The 21,188-nt window shown below is 42.8% G+C and overlaps 1 protein-coding gene across 1 annotated transcript in view; it reads right to left on the reverse strand.

The window, feature by feature from the left end:
- ARMH3 (armadillo like helical domain containing 3) overlaps positions 1–21,188 on the reverse strand; it is a 159,860-nt gene that overhangs the window by 29,943 nt on the left and 108,729 nt on the right. The window contains exon 23 of the mRNA XM_007470382.1: positions 4,512–4,590. Coding sequence (XP_007470444.1) covers positions 4,512–4,590 — 79 coding nt within the window. The remainder of the gene's footprint in view (positions 1–4,511; positions 4,591–21,188) is intronic.

Raw genomic sequence — 21,188 nt, forward strand, 5'->3', positions numbered from 1 at the left:
AATCAGAAAACGGGCTTCCCTGGTGGCGCAGTGGTTGAGAGTCCGCCTGCCGATGCACGGTACACGAGTTCATGCCCCGGTCTGGGAAGATCCCACATGCCGTGGAGCAGCTGGGCCCGTGAGCCATGGCCGCTGAGCCTGCGCGTCCCGAGCCTGTGCTCTGCAACGGGAGAGGCCACAGCAGTGAGAGGCCCGCGGACCGCAAAAAAAAAAAAAAATCAGAAAACGGGCTTCCCTGGTGGCGCAGTGGTTGAGAGGCCGCCTGCCGATGCACGGTGCACGGGGTCATGGCCCGGTCTGGGAAGATCCCACGTGGCGTGGAGCAGCTGGGCCGGTGAGCCATGGCCGCTGAGCCTGCGCGTCCCGAGCCTGTGCTCTGCAACGGGAGAGGCCACAGCAGTGAGAGGCCCGCGGACCGCAAAAAAAAAAAAAAATCAGAAAACGGGCTTCCCTGGTGGCGCAGTGGTTGAGAGGCCGCCTGCCGATGCACGGTGCACGGGGTCATGGCCCGGTCTGGGAAGATCCCACGTGGCGTGGAGCAGCTGGGCCGGTGAGCCATGGCCGCTGAGCCTGCGCGTCCCGAGCCTGTGCTCTGCAACGGGAGAGGCCACAGCAGTGAGAGGCCCGCGGACCGCAAAAAAAAAAAAAAATCAGAAAACGGGCTTCCCTGGTGGCGCAGTGGTTGAGAGGCCGCCTGCCGATGCACGGTGCACGGGGTCATGGCCCGGTCTGGGAAGATCCCACGTGGCGTGGAGCAGCTGGGCCGGTGAGCCATGGCCGCTGAGCCTGCGCGTCCCGAGCCTGTGCTCTGCAACGGGAGAGGCCACAGCAGTGAGAGGCCCGCGTACCGCAAAAAAAAAAAAAAAAATCAGAAAAAACAACCAGTGTTGACAAGGATGTGGAAAAATTGGAATGTAAAATGGTGCTGCCACTGTGGGAAACACTATGATGCCTTCTCAAAAAATTAAACATAGATTTAACTACCATTTGATCCAGCAGTCCCACCTCTGGGTATATACACAAAAGAACTGAAAGCAGGGACTCAAAACACCAACATTCATAGCAGCATTCTTCACAATAGCCAAAAGGTGGAAACAATCCAAATGTCCATCGATGGTTAGAAGGATAAACAAAATGTGCTATACACATACAATGGAATATTATTCAGCTTTGAAAGGAATGAAATTCTGATACATGCTACAACATGGACAAAACTTGAAGACATTTTGCTAAGAGAAATAAACCATATACAAAAGGACAAATATCATATGATTCCACTTTCTGTGATACCCCTAGAATAGAAAGATACATAGAGACAAATAGTAGAATAGTGGTTACCAGGGGCTGGGGGTACAGTAAATGAGGAGTCATTGTTTAATGGGTTTACAGTTTCAGCATGGAATGATGAAAAAGTTCTGGAGATGGACAGTAGTGATGGTTGCACAACAATGTGAATGCACTTAATGCCATTGAACTGTACACTTAAAAATTATTCAAATGGTAAATTTTATGCTGATTTTACCACACACACACACAAAAGGAGTCAAAATGAGCAAGCTTTGCAATCAACTCCAGATAAATATGACACCTTGTATACAAAATAAAAATGCACGCAGGGGCATCCCTGGTGGCACAGTGGTTGAGAGTCCACCTGCCAATGCAGGGGACATGGGTTCATGCCCCGGTCTGGGAAGATCCCACATGCCACGGAGTGGCTGGGCCCGTGAGCCATGGCCACTGAGCCTGCGTGTCCGGAGCCTGTGCTCCTCAACGAGAGAGGCCACAACAGTGAGAGGCCCGCGTACCACAAAAAAAAAAAAATGCACACAGTTTATTACACTAGAAAGTGAATGACCATTCAGTCACACTGAGGGTATTAACTGATTAAAAAGCTGCCCTCCATGAAGCCAATGAGAAGTAATAAAAAATGTCATCTATCTTCTGGACATCTGAAAAGAAACCCCAGTGTGAGAGCTTGGGCTTTGTTTATTAAGCAATAATGGATTTACAAACATCATCTTGAAATGCCTCAAACACACACTAGAATGTGTCTGGGGATTGCCAGAACTAAACCTCTTGCCAGAAGAAAATGGCAGCCTAGGCAGGCAGATCTAGCAAAGAGCCCTCTCTTGTCTGCTATCTTACTAAGTGCTATAAATCCCAGTTAACATCTATCCATGGTCTTTAGGCTTTACTTTAGGAGTACTTTAGAATCTACTTGGGTATTAAGTTCCTGATTTTTTCTTTCTACTTAGTTTGCTGCTAACAACTGAGGCCCTATTTTTCTTTTTCTTTCTTTCTTTCTCTCTCTTTTTTTTTTTTTTTGGCCAAGTGGCATGTGGGATCTTAGTTCTCCTATCAGGGACTGAATTCAAGCCCCCTGAATTGGAAGCACGGAGTCTAAACCACTGGACCACCAGGCTCTACTGCATCCCAAAGCCAGGTCTTTGAGAAGCTGTGAATACACTTAACATTAGTGACATTAGCATTAATGTTCATAACTGAGGGGAGAGAAGTGCTCCAACACATGTTGGAGATTAACAAGGAGTCAAAATACTTTTAATCTGATATGCTGAGAATAAAACCAAGTGCACCCTCATGCTGTCATTTATTGCCCTTCAGAGTCAGTTAGGGAAGAGAAGCAACAACTATTTTGAGGGCAGTTTTGAAAAGGGTCCCAGAATAGTTATCACCCTTCCCCCGCTCCCCAAGTGAAAAGTGTTGTTAAGAGAGGTAATGAATATACAAAAACTCCATGAGAGCAAGGACTACACTTAGGTTATTCACCACTGATCCCTACTACCCAGGACCACACTTTGTATACAGCAGGCATGCAATTATTTACTAAGAAGATAAATCTTTGAGAGTGCTATCCCTTCCTCATTCTCAAATAGGGCTGTGTACTCTCCCACTCTATAGAAGTCACCTCATCTCTGGCTTGTGGACTCTTACTGAGTCACTTTCATCACTTCATTTAACTTTGAAAGAAGTTGGAGAAGGGTGAGGACACGTGCTTGCTAATCATCCTTTTCCAGATTGCCTCATGCGGCAGAATGGATTTTTATTATTGGTCTGTGGCTGCTACTGCTGTAGGAAGACTTCAGCCTGACCTTCCCAAGCTGCTGGGGGATGAATACTGCACGTGGCTGACTGGGAAAATGTGTCTTCCTTTTTTTTTTAAAGCTTTTAGACTAACCAGAGCTCACTGTGGTAAGAAAGTCACCCTTTCTTTCACTATACAAAACTCAAGATGTTGAATTCTTTTGCATAAAAATCATATAATAAAACTGATCTGAATTGGTCCAACAGGAAAAAGGTAGGATCTTGAAGCACCTCACAGAGAGCAGTGGCATCAAAGTCCTATCTATACAGGACTTAGGACTGCTCCATAGGCAGAAGAGGAAAAAAGAAAATGAAAGCCATTTATCAAAGCGGTTTAAATAAGAGGATGGATTCTCACAGCTGGCCTCACAAAAGAGAACAAATATGTCAAGGGGACTAACTGATAGACTAATTGAGTCCTATCCATCTGGCTGAGGAAAGAGCCACTGGTGGGAATACTGAGAAGCTGTCTGTTAGGCAAAAGGCTTGCTTGGTGCCTCATTTGGTGAGCGGAACAGCTTTTAGGAACACTGAACACACAATCACACAACAGCTAGCTGGCTGGCCCTGCCAGCAAGAGGCTCAGTGACAAAAAAAGAGAGTGCAGAGCATAGGTTTTTTTTTAAAATTGGCTTGGAGCCTATATCTGGACTCTCACCTCATGAATACCCAGGCCCTCCAACTTGGGAGTAGGGTGGGAAGGAAGGAAGATTGTGTGAACAAATGTCTCATTTTGTGCTTTTAAAAACAGGACTCAAGAGTCTCATTCTGAAACATCAAGTTCAATACCATGCCACGCTAAAGCCCCATCTGTAATTTTATATAATGCAGGGCCGAGTACAGGCATTTTGGGAGAAGAGGAAATCAGGCCAGACTCAAGGAAAATAAACACACAACACTATCTGCATCTCCAACTTGGTCCATATCACAGAAAAACCTGCTCCGAAATAACTGCTCAAGGCAAATTAGAACTCAATTACTAAGGAAAATCTGCCCCAAGGAGGGCTCATGTTTTAAGGAGCCAAACAGCCTCAAATTAAGCTTAACTCAGGGTTTTTCTATTTGGCAGTTTCAACCATTGCTAAGTTTTCATTTCTTATTTTCAAAAGTCAAAATGACTCTCTGCCTAAAATTAAAAGAAGAAATGCCATATCACCCACTCTAAAATAACAATTCACCAAAATTTCACCTACATATCTTCTACATAATTAAGCAAACCCTTCATATGGCACAAAAACAGAAGCCATCATTCTATTTAAAGTACTACCAACCAATCCCTTACTAATTCCTCTTAGCAGCCTAGCTCTTGCCACTCCCATTAGAAGCTAAGTCATAGAATCCCTCTGCCATCAGAGAGGGCTTGATGCTAGGCACAAACTAGGGTCACTATGAGGAAAGTAGTGGCTTACCTGCTCCTCCGACAGTTGGGATATGTGATTCACAGCAGCGTAGGATTCAATTTTGGGGTTAAAGTGGTTGATGATGGCTCTGAAACAAAGAATTAACATTAATATAGCACCAGATGGAATAAGAGGATAAATGAGTTAAAAACAAGTATCAACTACCTTCTGGTTTAGAGTATGAGAGCATGGGAGTAACTGTCAGAGAGTAACTATCCTCTCAGGAACATGAGGTCACACGGGGTGAACTGATTACTTTAAAATGGGAAGGGTTTAATAATTTATTAGACAGAGAACAGAATCAAGCATCTCTGCTCTGCAAATGAACTAGGGAAAAACCTCACAACCAAACAAAAAACAAAACCAAGCATCCTTTAGACAAGAAACAGGACCCGGGGGGCTGTCCACTAGGGGGCCCTGGTGTTTCAGTCAGAAAGAAAAGTAGTAGTTTGCTCTGCTCTTACTTGGGAGAACAGGGCATTCAGTAACACATAGGCTAAATACAGTCTCTGAAGAAGCTAAGCTTTATCAACGCCTACAACCAATCATATTTGTTAGTTAATATTTCAAACCAAAATTTTATTTCCAGCCATTCAAACCAAAATCTGAGTGTTGTTTTCAAACACTCCCTTCTCCACCACTCTGTCACATTCAAGGTCACCAAGTCTTATCAAATCTACCTTTTATTTTATTTATTTTTTATTTTATTTATTTATTTTGCGGTACGCGGGCCTCTCACTGTTGTGGCCTCTCCCGTTGCGGAGCAACAGGCTCCGGACGCACAGGCTCAGCGTCCATGGCTCACGGGCCTAGCCGCTCCGCGGCATGTGGGATCTTCCCGGACCAGGGCACGAACCCGTGTCCCCTGCATCAGCAGGTGGACTCTCAACCACTGCGCCACCAGGGAAGCCCCAAATCTACCTTTTAAAAACCTCTGAAATCTGAAATAAATTTTCCTGAAACAAATGTCTTAGTATAGGTCTTTGTCATTTCTTGCCTGGTACAGCAGAAAAAGCACAGGTTTTAGACCAGAGGTTAGCATGGGTCCTTAGTGATATAAAAGTGATTAAAGAAATGTGGAGAACAAATATTTCTAATAGAACAATTTCAAATAACATGTATAGATACTCTCCTCCTTAGGAGGTGGAGTTTAATTCCCATTCCCACTGAGAGGAGGCTAGACTTATTTCCAAAGAAGAGTAGCAAAAGGTAAAAATAGTATCTTGACAGTAAAGAATCCTGGCGAATACTACCTTAACCAAGCGATGAAGGTGAATATCACCAGTGATGTCATGTGGCTGTCATGTAACGCCTGGTATGATCTGATGAGAAGGGCACTTCGCCTCTGTTATATACTTTCAAAAATCCATAATCTCAGAATCTAATCGTGAGAAAAACATCAGACAAACCCACACTGGGGTACATTCTACAGAATACCTAGCCAGTACTCCTCGAGACTGTTAAGGTCATGAAAAACAAAACTTGAGAAACTGTCACAGACCAGAGACCATTGGGGAGACATGACAACCAAATGCAATGTGATAACTCTGAATTGGATCCTGGAACAAAAAGAGGACATTAATGGATAAACTGGTGAAACCCACATAAAATATGAAGTTTAGTTATTAGCAATGTATCAATGCCCATTTCTTAGGGTTGATAAATGTTCCATGGTAATGTAAGATGGGGGAAACTAGGCTGAGGGGCATACAGAAACTCTGTGCGTTATCTCTGCAGTTTTTCTGTAATTCTAAAATTATTCCAAAATAAACAATTTATTAAAATGTGTATGTTTGGATAGCAAAATAGAAATCGATATGTTCTTTTAATATAACTTACTGATAGTAAAGGATTATAAAACCATTTAATCTAATATAAGTATAAGCCAGAAACTTCAAAAAAAAAAACCCACTATGATTTGGAATCCTAGTTTGACCACTTGTTTTCCTGAATGATTTTGGGAAGCTGTATGTCTCACCAGAGGAAAAAAACGGGAATAATAATATCTACTTTAGCAGCTAGCACAGTATCTAGGAAGGGTGCATTGTAGGCATACAATAAATGTTGGTTGAAAGAGTGAACTAAACTTTAAGAGGATTCTTGCAATATTTACATAACAAAGCAATGTCAAATATCTAGCACAATGCCTGGCACAAGCTGGTGCTCAATAAATATTCAATGAATGAACAAATCAAAAAGGACAGAAATGGGTCAGGAGCAAGAGGCAAGTTTTGCTAACTTATTTTTCTAGAGGCTAGGACGAAGGGTAGAGATGTTATCTGCAAGTTAAGGTTGTGGGGCTTGGTCTAAATCCCCAATATCCATTGTGTCCAAGTGGGGTGTCAAATATTTTTCTCATTCAGAAGGCAACGTTTGGGGGTATTGGCAAGGATGACAACAGTCCAGGAACAGAAAAGAAAACCAGGAGGCTAAACCCAATGAGAAGATGGGAGGGCAGGTTTAGGAAACTGAGAATCCCACCAAACCTAGCAGCAGTACTAACTTAGTTAACCCAGTGTAGAGTCTGAGTCATAGGGTCCAGCATGCAAAAGTGATGGGATTGAGAAAAGGAAATACAATAGACAAATCAAATCAATCTACAATTAGATCTCAGTTATTTTGGAAAACAGAATCTGCATTCTGTAAATACATCTATTTCATGCTTTTGTAGGTTTGTTTTTTTCTAAGGTTTCCTTTAAATTTCTTAGTAAAAAAAATTTTTTGAAAAAAATCCTGACTCGGACTTCTCTGGTGGTGCAGTGGTTAAGAATCTGCCTCCCAATGCAGGGGACACAGGTTCGATCCCTGGTCTGGGAAGGTCCCACATGCTGTGGAGCAACTAAGCCCGTACGCCACAGCTACCGAGCCTGCGTGCCAAAACTACTAAAGATCACGTTCCTAGAGCCTGTGCTCTGCAACAAGAGAAGCCATTGCAACGAGAAGCCCATGCACCACAGCAAACAGTAGCCCCCGCTCACCACAACTAGAGAAAGCCCGCACCCAGCAACGAAGACCCAATACAGCCAAATACATAAATAAATAAATTAAATTAAATTATATAAAAAACAAATCCTGACTTGACTGAACTAGGATTTTTTTGTTTTGTTTTGGTTTGCCTAGGTTTGGAAAACAGAGAACTCCAAAAAACCCTAATGTCTGTCTGGGTGGGATGGTAGCAGCCACTGGGGCCCAGCTGGCAATCCAGAGAAGCTGGTGAAATTTGGACAATTAAATAATCCCTGGGAATGGAACAGATGGGGATGCTGTAACTCTATTCCCTTTCTATCTGAAGAATTTTCTTGCCAAGAAATAAAGCAAGGAAGCAAGAAAAGACAGAGAAAGAAAAAAGAAAAAGAGGGAAGAAAGAGGGGGGCAGGTGCTCAGAGCAAGAAAAGGAGGAGAGAGGGAATGGGGGAGAGAAAGAAAAAAACTGGAAGGTACTATCTTCAAAAAATACACTTATTGGGACTCCCCTGGTGGTGCAGTGGTTAAGAATCTGCCTGCCAATGCAGGGGATATGGGTTAGAGCCCTGGTCCGGGAAGATCCCACCTGCCATGGAGCAACTAAGCCCGTGCACCACAACTACTGAGCCTGCACTCTAGAGCCTGCGAGCCACAACTACTGAGCCTGTGTGCCACAACTACTGAAGCGTGCGCGCCCTACAGCCCGTGTTCCACAACAAGAGAAGCCACTGCAATGAGAAGCCCACGCACCACAATGAAGAGCCCCCGCTCACCGCAACTAGAGAATGCCCATGTGCAGCAACAAAGACCCAACGCAGCCAAAAATAAATAAAGTTAAAAAAAGACTCTATTAAAAGAAAAAAAAAAGTACACTTATTTCCTTCCCTTCTCACCATTATACCTGCCAAGTGTCAGTTGGGTCTGTCGATGCCCTGTGCTTGATATTGCAGGGCATATATGCTAATATTGTTTGGGCAAACTTATCCTGAGGGTATGATGGATTTGCCAGTCTGAGAATTTATATTTGGAATGAAGATAAAATCATCTTCCAACCCGCCCTGTGACATTCTCGTCCCAGAGCTTCAGATCTCAGCAAGTGATGGAAGGTCTCCCACCAGGCAAGTTAAGGGACTGTTTAGAAACCTGAGAGAGGTGGAACACTGTACATCCAGTTAACAATTTCTAATTCAGTACCCACAAAGGACACAGAGTATACGTCCCTGCTTTACTTTTCTTGCTGTTTATTTGGGATTGTTATCTGTAAAATCTGAGTACTAATCTGATCTTCTGAAGATAGCAGGTGCAGGGCACTAGGCCTAAGAGGTAAGAAAAATAGACTGACACTGGCTGTTCTCCCTCCATGCTCTTTAGCAGGGTATTTCAGAGAGGGTTTGGAAGCTTCCTATTAAAGTTCTCAGGACTTCATACTGTTGAAATGGAAATATGTTCTGAGACAGCAAAGAGATGACAAAACACCAAAACCAGGCTAAGTCAGCCCACACTGAGTGACACATACCTTTGCAGTGACTTAAATACTTAGTTTCTCCTTCACCAGGAAGTTTGGAGGCTACCAGGGTTCACCTGGGTTGTGATTTCACATTTCCCCACCTGGCCACGGTCCCAGAATTAAACTTATGCCTGACTAGCTCTCAGTAGGAGAAAGATGGAATACCAGATTTATGGATGAAGGAGGAATCTTTCTCTTTTCATTAGGCTTTCCTTCCCACTGATATCACCTTAAAAAAGATTTACTATCATCTCTTCTGAACATCTGGGAGAAGGGGGAGGGGTCTACTAAGAGATTCTAAAGTAGCTCTCTCATTTTCACTGATCAACACCTGACAGGTAGCAACTGTCCAGTGCTAAAGTCTAAAATTTGAGGTTCCAGAGAAGAAATAGCAATTTTTTTCTATCAGAAGATGAATGAAGAGGGGTGGGATAGGGAGGGTGGGAGGGAGATGCAAGAGGGAAGGGATATGGGGATATATGTATACCTATAGCTGATTCACTTTGTTATACAGCAGAAACTAACACAGCATTGTACAGCAATTATACTCCAATAAAGATGTTAAAAACAAAAAAATAAATAAATAAGAAGAAGATGAATGATCAAAGTATGAGTTCAAGTCCCTCCCTACCCATTCCATCCAAAAAGGGCAGGTTCAGAGAAGGTGAATACTGCACGAAGGACACAAGTTCCTTGCCCCTGACTAGCCTTGTAGAAAACGAAGGTCAGTAAGGAAAGAAGGTAACTGAAGAGACCAGGGAGAAAAGTCTTGCAGGAGCAGGAAGCTAGGACAGGCTTAATCAGGGCATCCCCACTAGGTTTGTACTGAATTGTTATGGACAATATCTGCCCCCACCCCACCAATTCATATACTGAAGCAATAACCTCTGACGTAATTATATTTGGAGAGAGAGTCTTTATGGAAGTAACTAAGGTTAAATGAGGTCATAAGGGTGGGGCACTGAACCAACAGAATTAGTGTCCTTAAAAGAAGGGATAACAGAGAGCTTGCTTGATCTCTCTCTCTCCACCATGTGAGGACACAACCAGAAGGCAGCTGTCTGCAAGCCAGGAAGAGAGTCCTCACCAGAAACTGACCCTGCTGGATTTTGATCTGGGACTTCTAGCCTCCAGAACTGTGAGAAAATTAATTTCTATTTTTTAAGCTGCCTAGTCTGTGGTATTTTGTTATGGCAGCTGAGAAGACAAATACGTGGATATTCTACTCTCCACAGAGATCCTGGCATTTAGGCAAAGCAGACCCCAAGCCAGAGTCAGTCTTAGCAAAGTAGTAGAGTGGATAAAGTCAGCTTCTCATGCTGCTGGTGACTTCCTCTCTTTATATCCTTTACATTTCAGGTTATTGTATCCTTCTCTTCTAGAAGAGGATCATTTTGAGGGCCCTATGCCACAAATTCCAATCACAAATGCCACAAATGTAGCCACATGGGTTATCAGCAGCAGGGTTCGTAGCACCATACATGGCAAAGAAAGAGACGTGTATTTTCCCTTTTATTTTCCTCTTTTTTTTTTTTGTGGCCACACTGCAAAACTTGTGGGATCTTAGTTCCCCGACCAGGGATCAAACCTGGGCCCTCGGCAGTGAGAGCAGAGTCCTAACCACTGGATCACCAGAGAATTCCCTGTTTGCATTTTGAGATTGGTTTTTATCTAATATCAGCCCTTCAGGTATTTAAACAAAACCTAGCTTTGCCAAAGGAAAGCTTTCATGCTAAGAAGTATTTTGGAAAAGGGGACTTGGAGAGGAGGAGTAGGGAAGAAGAGGAAGGTGTGAGTGGGCAATGAATGAGAAAACAGCCATTATAAATAGATTAAGGCTTCTCTTTTACAAAGGTGGCAAAACAATTAAGTGGGAAGAGTCTTTTCAAGAAGTGATGCTGGGACAACTGAAAATCTACATGCAAAAGAATGATGTTGAACCACTACCACATACCTTACACAAAAATTAACTCAAAATGGGACTTCCCTGGGCTTCCCTGGTGGCGCAGTGGTTGAGAGTCCACCTGCCGATGCCCCGGTCCGGGAAGATCCCACATGCCGCGGAGCGGCCGGGCCCGTGAGCCATGGCCGCTGAGCCTGCGCGTCCGGAGCCTGTGCTCCGCAACGGGAGAGGCCACAACAGTGAGAGGCCCACGTACCACCAAAAAAAAACAAAAAACAAAACAAAACAAAACAAAACAAAAAAAGGGACTTCCCTGGTTGGTCCCATGGTTAAGACTCTGTGCTTCAAATGCACAGTGCATGGGTTCGATCCCTGGTTGGGGAACTAGGATCCCACATGCCATGTGGTGTGGCAAAAAAAAAACAAACAAACTCAAAATGGAACACAGATTTAATGTAAGATCTAAAAACTATAAAATTTTTAGAAGAACACATGAGAGTAAATCTTCATGAACTTGGATTAGGCAATGATTTCTTAGGATACCAAAAGCACAAGCTGACAAAAGAAAAAGTAGGTTAAGTTTAAAAACTTTTGTGCTGCAAATGATACCATCAAGAAAGTGAAAAGAGGGACTTCCCTGGTGGTTCAGTGGTTAAGAATCTGCCTGCCAATGCAGGGGACATGGGTTTGAGCCCTGGTCCAGGAAGATCCCACATGCCACGGAGCAACTAAGCCCGTGCACCACAACTACTGAGCCTGCGCTCTACAGCCCTCGAGCCACAACTACTGAAGCCCGCGAGCCGCAACTACTGAAGCCTGCGCACCAAGAGCCCATGCTCTGCAACAAGAGAAGCCACCGCAATGAGAAGCCCACACACTGCAATGAAGAGTAGTCCTCGCTCGCAGCAACTAGAGAAAGCCTGCACACAGCAACAAAGACCTAACGCAGCCAAAAATAAATAAAGAAATACATTAAAAAAAAAAAAGAAAGTGAAGACAACCCACAGAATGGGAGAAAATACTTGCAAATCATGTATCTGATGAGAAACCCAGTGAGATACCACTTCACATCCACTAAGATAGCAATAACCAAAAGATAGTTAACAACTGTTGGTAAGGACAGGAAGAAATCAGAACTCTCATACACTGCTGGTAGGACTGTAAAATGGTACAGCTACTTTGGAAAGTGGTTTGGCAGTTCCTCAAATGTTAATACACAGAGTTACCCTATGACCCAGAAATTCTACTCCTACGTACTTGTCCAAAAGAATGAACCCATTATGTTTACACAAAAACTTGTACACAAATGTTCATAGCAGCATTATTCATAATAGCCAAAAAACATAATAGCCAAAAAACAACCCAAATGTCCATTACCTGAAGAATGTGGTAGAGCTACAGGAGAATACCATTCACCCATAAAAAGGAATGAAGTACTGATAAATGCTACAATATGAATGAACCTTGAAAATATTACGTTACGTAAAAGAAGCCAGACACAAAAGGCCACACATTGTACCATTCCATTTATAGGAAAAGTTCAGAATAGGCAAATTTGTAGAGATAGAAAATAAATTAGGGACTTCCTTGGTGGTCCAGTGGTAAAGAATCCGCCTTCCAATGCAGGGGATGCAGGTTCAATCCCTGGTCAGGGAACTAAGATCCCGCATGCCGTGGGGCAACCACTGAGCTCGTGCGCCTCAACTAGAGAGACTGTGTGCCGCAAACTATAGAGCCCACGTGCTCTGGAACCCGCGAGCCACAACTAGAGAGCTCACGTTCCCTGGAGCCTGAGTACCACAGCTAGAGAAGAGAAAACCCGCACGCCACAACTAGAGAGAAGCCCACATGCCGCAACGGAGAGCCTGCATGTCTCAACAAAGATCCTGCACATGGCAACTAAGACCCGATGCAGCCAAAAAAAAAAAAAAGAAAAAAAAATGTTGGGGTACACTGGTGGGGGATAAAGAAGGTTCTCCTATTCTCAACACTGTTGACCACTTTTTTTTTTTTTTTTGAGAAATGGCTGGAGCTGCCCACATTACCCAGAGAGAGCCATCCATCCAAGACTAGGAAGAGGATTTAAAGAAATAAGGCCCAAGGAAAGGGAAAGGAGTCTGGAGGTAGAACTGAGTGGGGAATGGGAATATAATTTCTTAACAAACCTCCAGCTTTCCTCAAACTGGAACTAAATGCTCCATGAAAGCAAGGACCAAATTTATTTTGCTCACCAATATATTCCCAAGCCTTTAGTAAAACTGAATAAATGAATAAATGAAAGTCTAAGAAGGTTTTTTTCCAGTCTTACCACAAGTAAGGAGGTCCATGATCACCAGCTATTCTCCACAAGTATGAAAATAACAATAAAAATGTTTTATCCCCATCCCAGAAGAAAAAGTGTCTCAGACATGAACAGCTGTCCCCCAATGAAGGAACAAAAGTTGTCACTGAAGACAGTAAAGCTTTCTCTTCCTTTCAAGTCATACCAGGAGGCTAGGGAAAAGCTTTCTGGCATTTCTTATAAAAGTAATCCAGTATCTTCTAAAAGTAAGCCTGAATTTTTGTTTGTTTATTTGGGGGTAGGGGGTGGAAGAGGAGTGGGGGAGTATGTTACACTCTGGTACTGGGTCTCCTAATGCTACTGAACTGGAAAGTCCCAAAAAGGAAAAGGAATAAGAAACAGACAAGGTCACAGAAAGGGAAATTGCTAAAGTCAGCCACAGTAAGGGATGGCTTTGCACCCAAAGCACCTATAAGGGCAAGAATCTGGGCCACCCTCCAATGTAACTGTCAACTTCTGACTGCTGAAGACAGGGGTCACTTATATAAACTGAAGCAAAATGAAGTGGACAGATGGAACAGCAAGGCTGAGCTACAAACTGGCTGAGGATTTCTTGGTCCATTTTTAACTTATTCTCTCTGACTCATGACTCTGCAAAGCAGCTTTCTTTCCCCCAGTGCTGGGTGGATGCTGGCTGAGACACAGTTAATACCCAACTTACCCAGGAAATGCATGGAAATGTTACTAGGCAATGTAGCTTAAGAGAAAATGTGGATTCTTCCTCATATCCAATGTGAATCTAAAGTAAATCCTCCTAAGATGCAATTTCTCACAATCCCAGCTATCTCCCACAGACAGAAGCCTTTAAGGGTCTTTTATAAAACAACAAATAAATAATAGTTTCATCCAGAAGCTCAGAACATGGTGATTGTTTCCTTACTGAGACATTTGAAGAAAACCGACTGTCTCTAAAAGCTGCTATGTAAATCCTTCAGGCATAAAGGAGAAAAACAGGCAACAGTTGTTTACAGGCAAAGTTTCTATAAGCTCTGATTCCAAGGAAGGAGGAAACAACTGGTATACTCAACATGGTACATACTAGGAAGATTCCTATAAGTTTCACCCTACAATTATTCCTATAAGGGTACCAGATATACATTAAAGAGTCTGATTATGGGTGAATATATGAAGCCTGATAAAAATACATTTGGATTTCAAGCCCAGCCTCATAAGAGCTATAGTCCTGTATTCTCAAATACTTACTTAAACATGTACACCTGGATGTCATGCTTTTGCTTACACGGTTTTCTTCACATGGAATGCTATTTTTCTTTATCACTAAAAAGCCAAAGCCTTATTTTTCCTTTCGGAAAAAGCCTAGCTAAAGCACCATTGTTTCCCTGAACAACATGATGTATATAATGTAAAAGGCAAGGCCTTAGAGGCATTAGACCTGAGTTAAAATCCTGATTCCCCCATTTCTAGGCTGCATGACCTTGGGCAAGACATCAACCTCTGAGTACCAGAGAGGTATTCTTCATCGGGCTGGGTTTCCTTTCCAAAGCTTTCCTTTGTGTTTTCCTATATAACCATAACTTGCCCTAAAGGAAACTTTCCCCCCTCAAGCATCTTCCCTTTTCCTAGACCCAAAAGAGCCGTCCAGTGATCTACACTACAGAGCATATTCCCAGATATCTGGAATTAAAGACAAGAAAACCAGGGGAATTCCCTGGCGGTCCAATAGTTAGGACTCTGCGCTTCCACTGCAGGACTGCAGGGGATACGGGTTCAAACCCTACTCAAGGAACTAAGATCCCACGTGCAATGCGGCATGGCCAAAAGAAAAAAGACAAGAAAACCATCACGTTCATAACTGCTTCAACTTGGGAAACCTTCAAACATACAGGTTACAAGACTGGCCTCTGAGAAAGGGTGAAGGTATGACTGAGTGGTATATGGGGGTGATTAAAATGGTCTACCTGAGGTTGAGTTATTTAACTTTTATTTATTTTAATGTTTCATAAACTCTTTTCTCTTATAAATTTATTTATTTATTTTTGGCTGCATTGGGTCTTCATTGCTGCACGTGGGCTTTCTCTAGTTGCGGCGAGCTGCGGCTACTCTTCTTTGCGGTGCGCGGGCTTCTCATTGCGGTGGCTTCTCTTGTTGAGGAGCACAGGCTCTAGGCACGAGGGCTTCAGTAGTTGTGGCTCGCGGGCCCTAGAGCGCAGGCTCAGTAGTTGTGGTGCACAGGCTTAGTTGCTCCGCGGCATGTGGGATCTTCCTGCACCAGGGCTCTAACCCGTGTCCCCTGCACTGGCAGGCAGATTCTTAACCACTGGCCACCAGGGAAGTCCACGTTATTTAACTTGAAACTAACATTTCTTTTCACATTCAGAATTGCCTCATATATTCCCATTTCATGCAGTAATAAGCTTCCCTCTTCATGAAGTCAATGAATCTTCAGCCCATCCAATTCAACAGCAACCAAAAAAGCAATTTCCCTTGATGCCTTTTAACAGCAGTGTATTACAAGCCTCAGAGACTCTGCTGATTAACATTAAACAAAATGAAACCTCAAATAAGAATACTTTTTAACCTTTTCACTTTGACACTATCTAGTCAAAACTTCAGCAAGTAACCTGTTAGGGTTTTCCTCCAACTTATCCCTTATGTACTAGGTTTTAACCCTTTCAGGACAATTATCCCCTTCCTTATACTGCTGTTCCTGTGGCCATTCTTTTCAGGACCAGAGACACAAAAATGGACCCTTACTATAGAAGGCACTTTGACAACCATCAGGAAGGATGAGCTACTGGCCAATGCCTCTAGTTGCTTGCTTTATTCAATGATCCAAGTCTGTAAATTGGCCAAGAGAACTTGATTTATTTGTACACATAAATTTATTGATTGAAGGAAATGGAATAGAGAATGCCTCATACTACACCATAGTAACCCTCAGGTTTTAAATCAGAGAATGATTTAAGTCAGTATTCCTCTTGATTTCTAGGTGAGAAACACATGTGTCACACTAGGTAACTTACAACTACTGGACAACATTTTTCCAGTATCTGCACTGGACAAATGAAAGTTCACAATTCATTAACTGGAAGGAAAGAGGAAAGAGTTAATGTGTATGAAACGTACATGGCCTGAGGGGCAGTGGCCTCATTTTCTGAAGCTGTGCATGGCTACACATTTTGGCAGTTTGAGCTTTCTACCTTGATGCATGATTTTGCCCAAAGTAGGTTTCCGCCTCATCACCTGCTAGAAATTAAGCAATTGGTTATAGCTAATTTGCTTGAAAACTGAGCTAATTTCTAGTTACTGTGGCCCCAAACCATATATGTAAGCCAAGTAAGATGCCATGGGCTTTACACTTTGGCTAAATTATCTCTTCCAGCACTGCCATGAGACAGAAACAGAATTCCTTCCTGCTTTAGATACTGGCCTGACATTGTTTGTTTCCATAATCACAATGAATGTAAATGGAGAAGAATGAACCACAGGAGATAAAGGAACCACAGAAGTCAAATGGACCATCTACATTTCCATAAAAGACATCACTTAATCCATGCCCCTTAGAAATGCCTGCTTTTTATCAAAGCTTTCTCTCAATAAATGAACAGAGGCCCCAAAACTTTCCTAGAACAAAACACCTACAAGATTAGCCTACGTCTGCTCAGATCCCACTACTCTGTGCTACAGATTCCCTTACTCTGTCTCTAGTGGCAGGCCAGCAGTTGCTGGCAGAGTTCCTGGGGTTATAGAATGCAAACCTTTGATAGCCTCTGCAATTAGTAGTTTAGCCCTGGATTTCCTGTCTCCAGAAGCAAGGCCCCTCTACACTCTCAGAAACTAGTGAATATAAAGGAACAAAATGGGCCATGTAAAAATGTCTAATAGATTTTCTGCCCTACTCAGGATACAGGAAAATCCTCATACATACCTGGGAGGACTTCTGAGGCAGTGGAGATAGCTCAAAACCCCAAGAAGTGATCTACTTTTAATTAATGGTGAACATTCCAATCCCTTGAATGTGACCTGAGAACTTTAAAGAAAAAAAACTGACATGCGCCAAAAACTGGAAGTATTTTAATTATACCTCATTCCCATTTGTGTAATTAATCAATTTATTATAAGGCATTTATAACTTTTGAGCATGGGGGGGCAGGATGGCAAAAAAAAACAGTAACTGACTAACTTAGGCTTCTTTTCCTATCACTTCAAAAATAGAAGGAAATTAATTTAATGGATCACATGCTAGACTGGGGAGAGAGGGAAATACTCTGTGGATCCCATACTGGTTAAAGATGCACATGGATTCCAAACTAAATGAGAAGAGCTGTGCATATACATCAGTGGTGGAGAGGGAAGAATGGGGATCTCATGTGGATAAAAACAGAAGGCGGCTGTCAAGATTTCTGAGTTGGTCCAGTGTGGGCCATATAGACACCATGCTAGAAAGGAGTGGTTCTGATGTTCATGTAAAGGAGTGAGAGGATACTGGCCATATGGATCACATACTGGTTTTCAAGTACTCCAAGTAAAGAATGAAATTAAAAGACATAAAAAGGGGTTTATGCTCCATCCCAGGGGGATCTTTTAGAACTCCTCAGAAAAGGCAATCAGTGACTCTGCTAAAGTAATTAAGCAGGCGAACATTTACCATAAAGCCCACATCAGTTAAGTGAACAGAGATGAATCTTATTACAGTGCACTGTCAGCTCTGAGCCTGCAGGTGCTAACCACTGAGATGCAGCGTTACTTGGCCCTGACTGCTCGTCCACCCACTGTGACGGAGCGCTTTGCCTTTCTTGTCAGCTCTGAAAAAGCAGACTGCTTTCACCTGCTCTGTCTGTGCTCTGTTTCCTTCAGAGAAGCCCTAGCACAAGTGATTTACCCTAAGAAGACTGGGTGTAAATAGTAGGGGCAGGTGGTAGGGCTGGCTAGAGAAAGGAGCCTTGAGAGGTAGAAAGGATGGGTGTCGGAGAAAAAGCAGGGGAGCTGGGTAGTAAAGAAAGGAGAATAGGATAGTTTAGTAAATCAAGAAGTAAATGAAGAATAAATAAGCTGTTCAATGTTTTGAACCATTCTGCTTAGGTGAAGTTGATGGTATCTCTCACTGGAAAAGGGAAAAGTTAAAACTTTGTTGCAATATACTTTCTCCAAAGGAAAAGAAATATTACTGAGGAATATTGTTTTTTCAATATTAATAGCAGTCTCAATATCAGCATTATTAATGAGTTAGCTCCAAAGCTATTTTTCTCAACAACCTAATCACTATCTATTATTGAACAAAATCCACTGTTTGCTAAAGGGAATGGGTATTTATCAATCATCCTAAGATTTACAAATGGTACCCAATGTACCTTTGGCCCTATTTTTTTCTGCAAAGAATTACAAGAGTCAAAATAAAAGCTTCAAACTGACTAAATGGCAGCCTACTAAGTCAGAGACCCAGAGAGCGTCTATTCAACAGAAACCCTTACAAGAGGAAGGCTGTAAGAGTCCCTGAAGGGACAAATTAAAAAATCATATAACACATTAAAAATACTCATCAGAGGCCATGTGGTTATCACTCAGAGGAGTAGTTAAGAGTAGACAGGCAAGTAGATAAGGCCCGTGTGTTTAGAAACCAGTGAATCTCTAACTCATTATAGAAAGGAGATCCCAGAGACACTGCTGCGAGACAGACATGACCAACCTGTTGAGGAAATGACATGGAATGGGTTTGTGACCAAAATTGATGGAGGTCTCACAGCACATGCAGGCCCTCACGTATTTGAGCTTCTCTCTAGGCCTAGAACAAGTGCAAACAAAGAGCTGTGGTAAAAATGATTTACAGCCTTACTTTCTACCATACCTCTTTGTTTGCAACAGGGCCTGCAGTTTCCTTACATTCAAAGGCAGTGGGAGGTGGGAAAAGGAGAGGAGACTAGATGACTACTACTCAGAACCAAGCAGCACTGCCCAGGAGAGGACTTAATGGGAGGATAAATTTGAGGCCTGATTCTTTGACAGCACCTCCAATAATAGCTAGTAAACCAGGGGGTAAGAGCCAGCTCCACACATTCATCATAATAGTGCAACAAGATGAAGGTCTTTGGGGGAGAGTCTATGAAATCTGGAGTAAGAAGATGAAGCCCATGTGGAGGGTGAGGCGGTCGGCTCTTGCAGACTGCCTCTACGGGAGGCTGCGTTTAATTGTTTTATGCTCAAGAAGAAGTTATTAGCTGCTTTCTCTCCAATATACCAGAAATAATGGTAAGCTTTTCTCCTCCTGAAACGGTGATGCTACGAAAAGGAGACATTTAGTTTTAAAGTGATTACAGGACTTTGTTTATCCGGTATGCACCATTTTAGAAAGAGAGAAATTCTATATCTTCTCCCCCTCCCTTACTCTGCAAATTGACTGCTTTCTCACATAGTGAAGGAACACTCTGTCCCTAGAAGAAAGTCCTATGGTATCTGAAGCTAAGGGTTTGATAGCACAGCCCATGACTCGACAGTTCAGTTTGTCTGGCAAACACCTGAATACCTACTAGGCAATGCGGGAGGTGAATGAAATTTGATCCCAGGTAGCAAGGAACTTACAGATTAGTGGAAGAGACACGTACCACAGACAGACAATCTCATTATGATGTTGTAAGGGCTAGACTGACAAAGAGTAGACCAAAGGTACCATGAGCACACAGAGGAGGGGCATTAGCCCAACTTGGGAACTTGGGAAAGGCATTCTAAAGGAGATGGTGCTTGAGCAGAGTATTGAAATATGAGTTAATTTAATCAGGCAAGGAAAGATAAGAATGCCTTGACACATTTTCTTATAGGGATGGAGACTATTGCCCAATTTTTACTAAGTCAGGCTAAAGAAACCTTACTAGATAAGTTAAATTAAGGTTAATGCAACTAAAAAAAAAAGAATAGCCATCCAAGTTTTCCCAGTAAACCAAAGAGAAAAGTTATAGCTTCCTTTCCTAGGATCTTGTTTTGAATCTCTTCCAGCTAAGGGGTAGCAGGAAACCTTAGTGAAAGCCATGAGACCTTTGCCTGCGGGGGTCCTGTTTGCATCTTTTTGCTCAGTGCTGACTCAAAGATGCTCATGGCAAGTTCTGTACCTCCTCTCCCCTAAACTAAACATAAACACAAAGCAACTAGCAAAGTTGAAGTCAGGCCTTTCAGTCTCATATGGGAGTGGATGAGGCCTTTCACTCTTATATGGGACTGGATGGATCTCAGCTGTGCTGTGCCCGCCCTCTACAGTGTGTCAGTCTCCAGCTGGTGATGCAGCTGTTTCACTTAAAGCCAGACTGAAGCCTCTAGACTCTGATCTCCACCAAACCACACTGAAGAGACTAAATGGCTCTGCTTTGCAGCTGCCTGTTAATTGTAACTGTTTCCTTGGTTCCCTTTTGGCTTATAAGACAATATACATTTGGGAAGGTCCTCAGTAGGAAGCACACAAGAGAACCTTTAACCTCACAAAGGGCCTGAAAAAACACCTTACTGCCAAGAGCAGTAAGGCATCCAAACAGCTATAACATTAGCATGTGAAACACATTCAGAATCACAGATTCCTTCAGCAGGGCCTCTAGCTTACATAAATGACAGCAGCCCATCACTCAGCCAATGAGAGGGTTTTTTAAGGAATCCTTAAAATCATCCTTAAAATTCAGTGAATCTGCAAGATAAAAATAGCATTAATTGCCCTGACTTGTTACTTAAAAAAAAGGAAGAAAGACAATATATAATCCTATCAGTAATGCACTTTAAAGTGGCTTTAATTGTCTCAAAGCCCCATTTCAGCTAATTAAAACCTTTTGGCTGTCCTCTTGTTACCCTGGAGGGAATCAGAGGTTAGTAAATTCTACTGTGTTGGGATAAATAACTCACCTCATCATTGAGAAAGGTGGACTCTGCTAACAATTCCAAAGTGTACTTCCTGGCTATACTAGGTTAACCCAGAAGCTGCCAAGACTGTTGTCTATTAAGATCTGAAGCCGACTTTGGGAAGCACTGTGGGCGGGG

This window comes from Lipotes vexillifer, unplaced genomic scaffold (genome assembly GCF_000442215.2).
Source record: "Lipotes vexillifer unplaced genomic scaffold, Lipotes_vexillifer_v1.1 scaffold916, whole genome shotgun sequence".
NCBI classification, from domain to species: domain Eukaryota; kingdom Metazoa; phylum Chordata; class Mammalia; order Artiodactyla; family Lipotidae; genus Lipotes; species Lipotes vexillifer.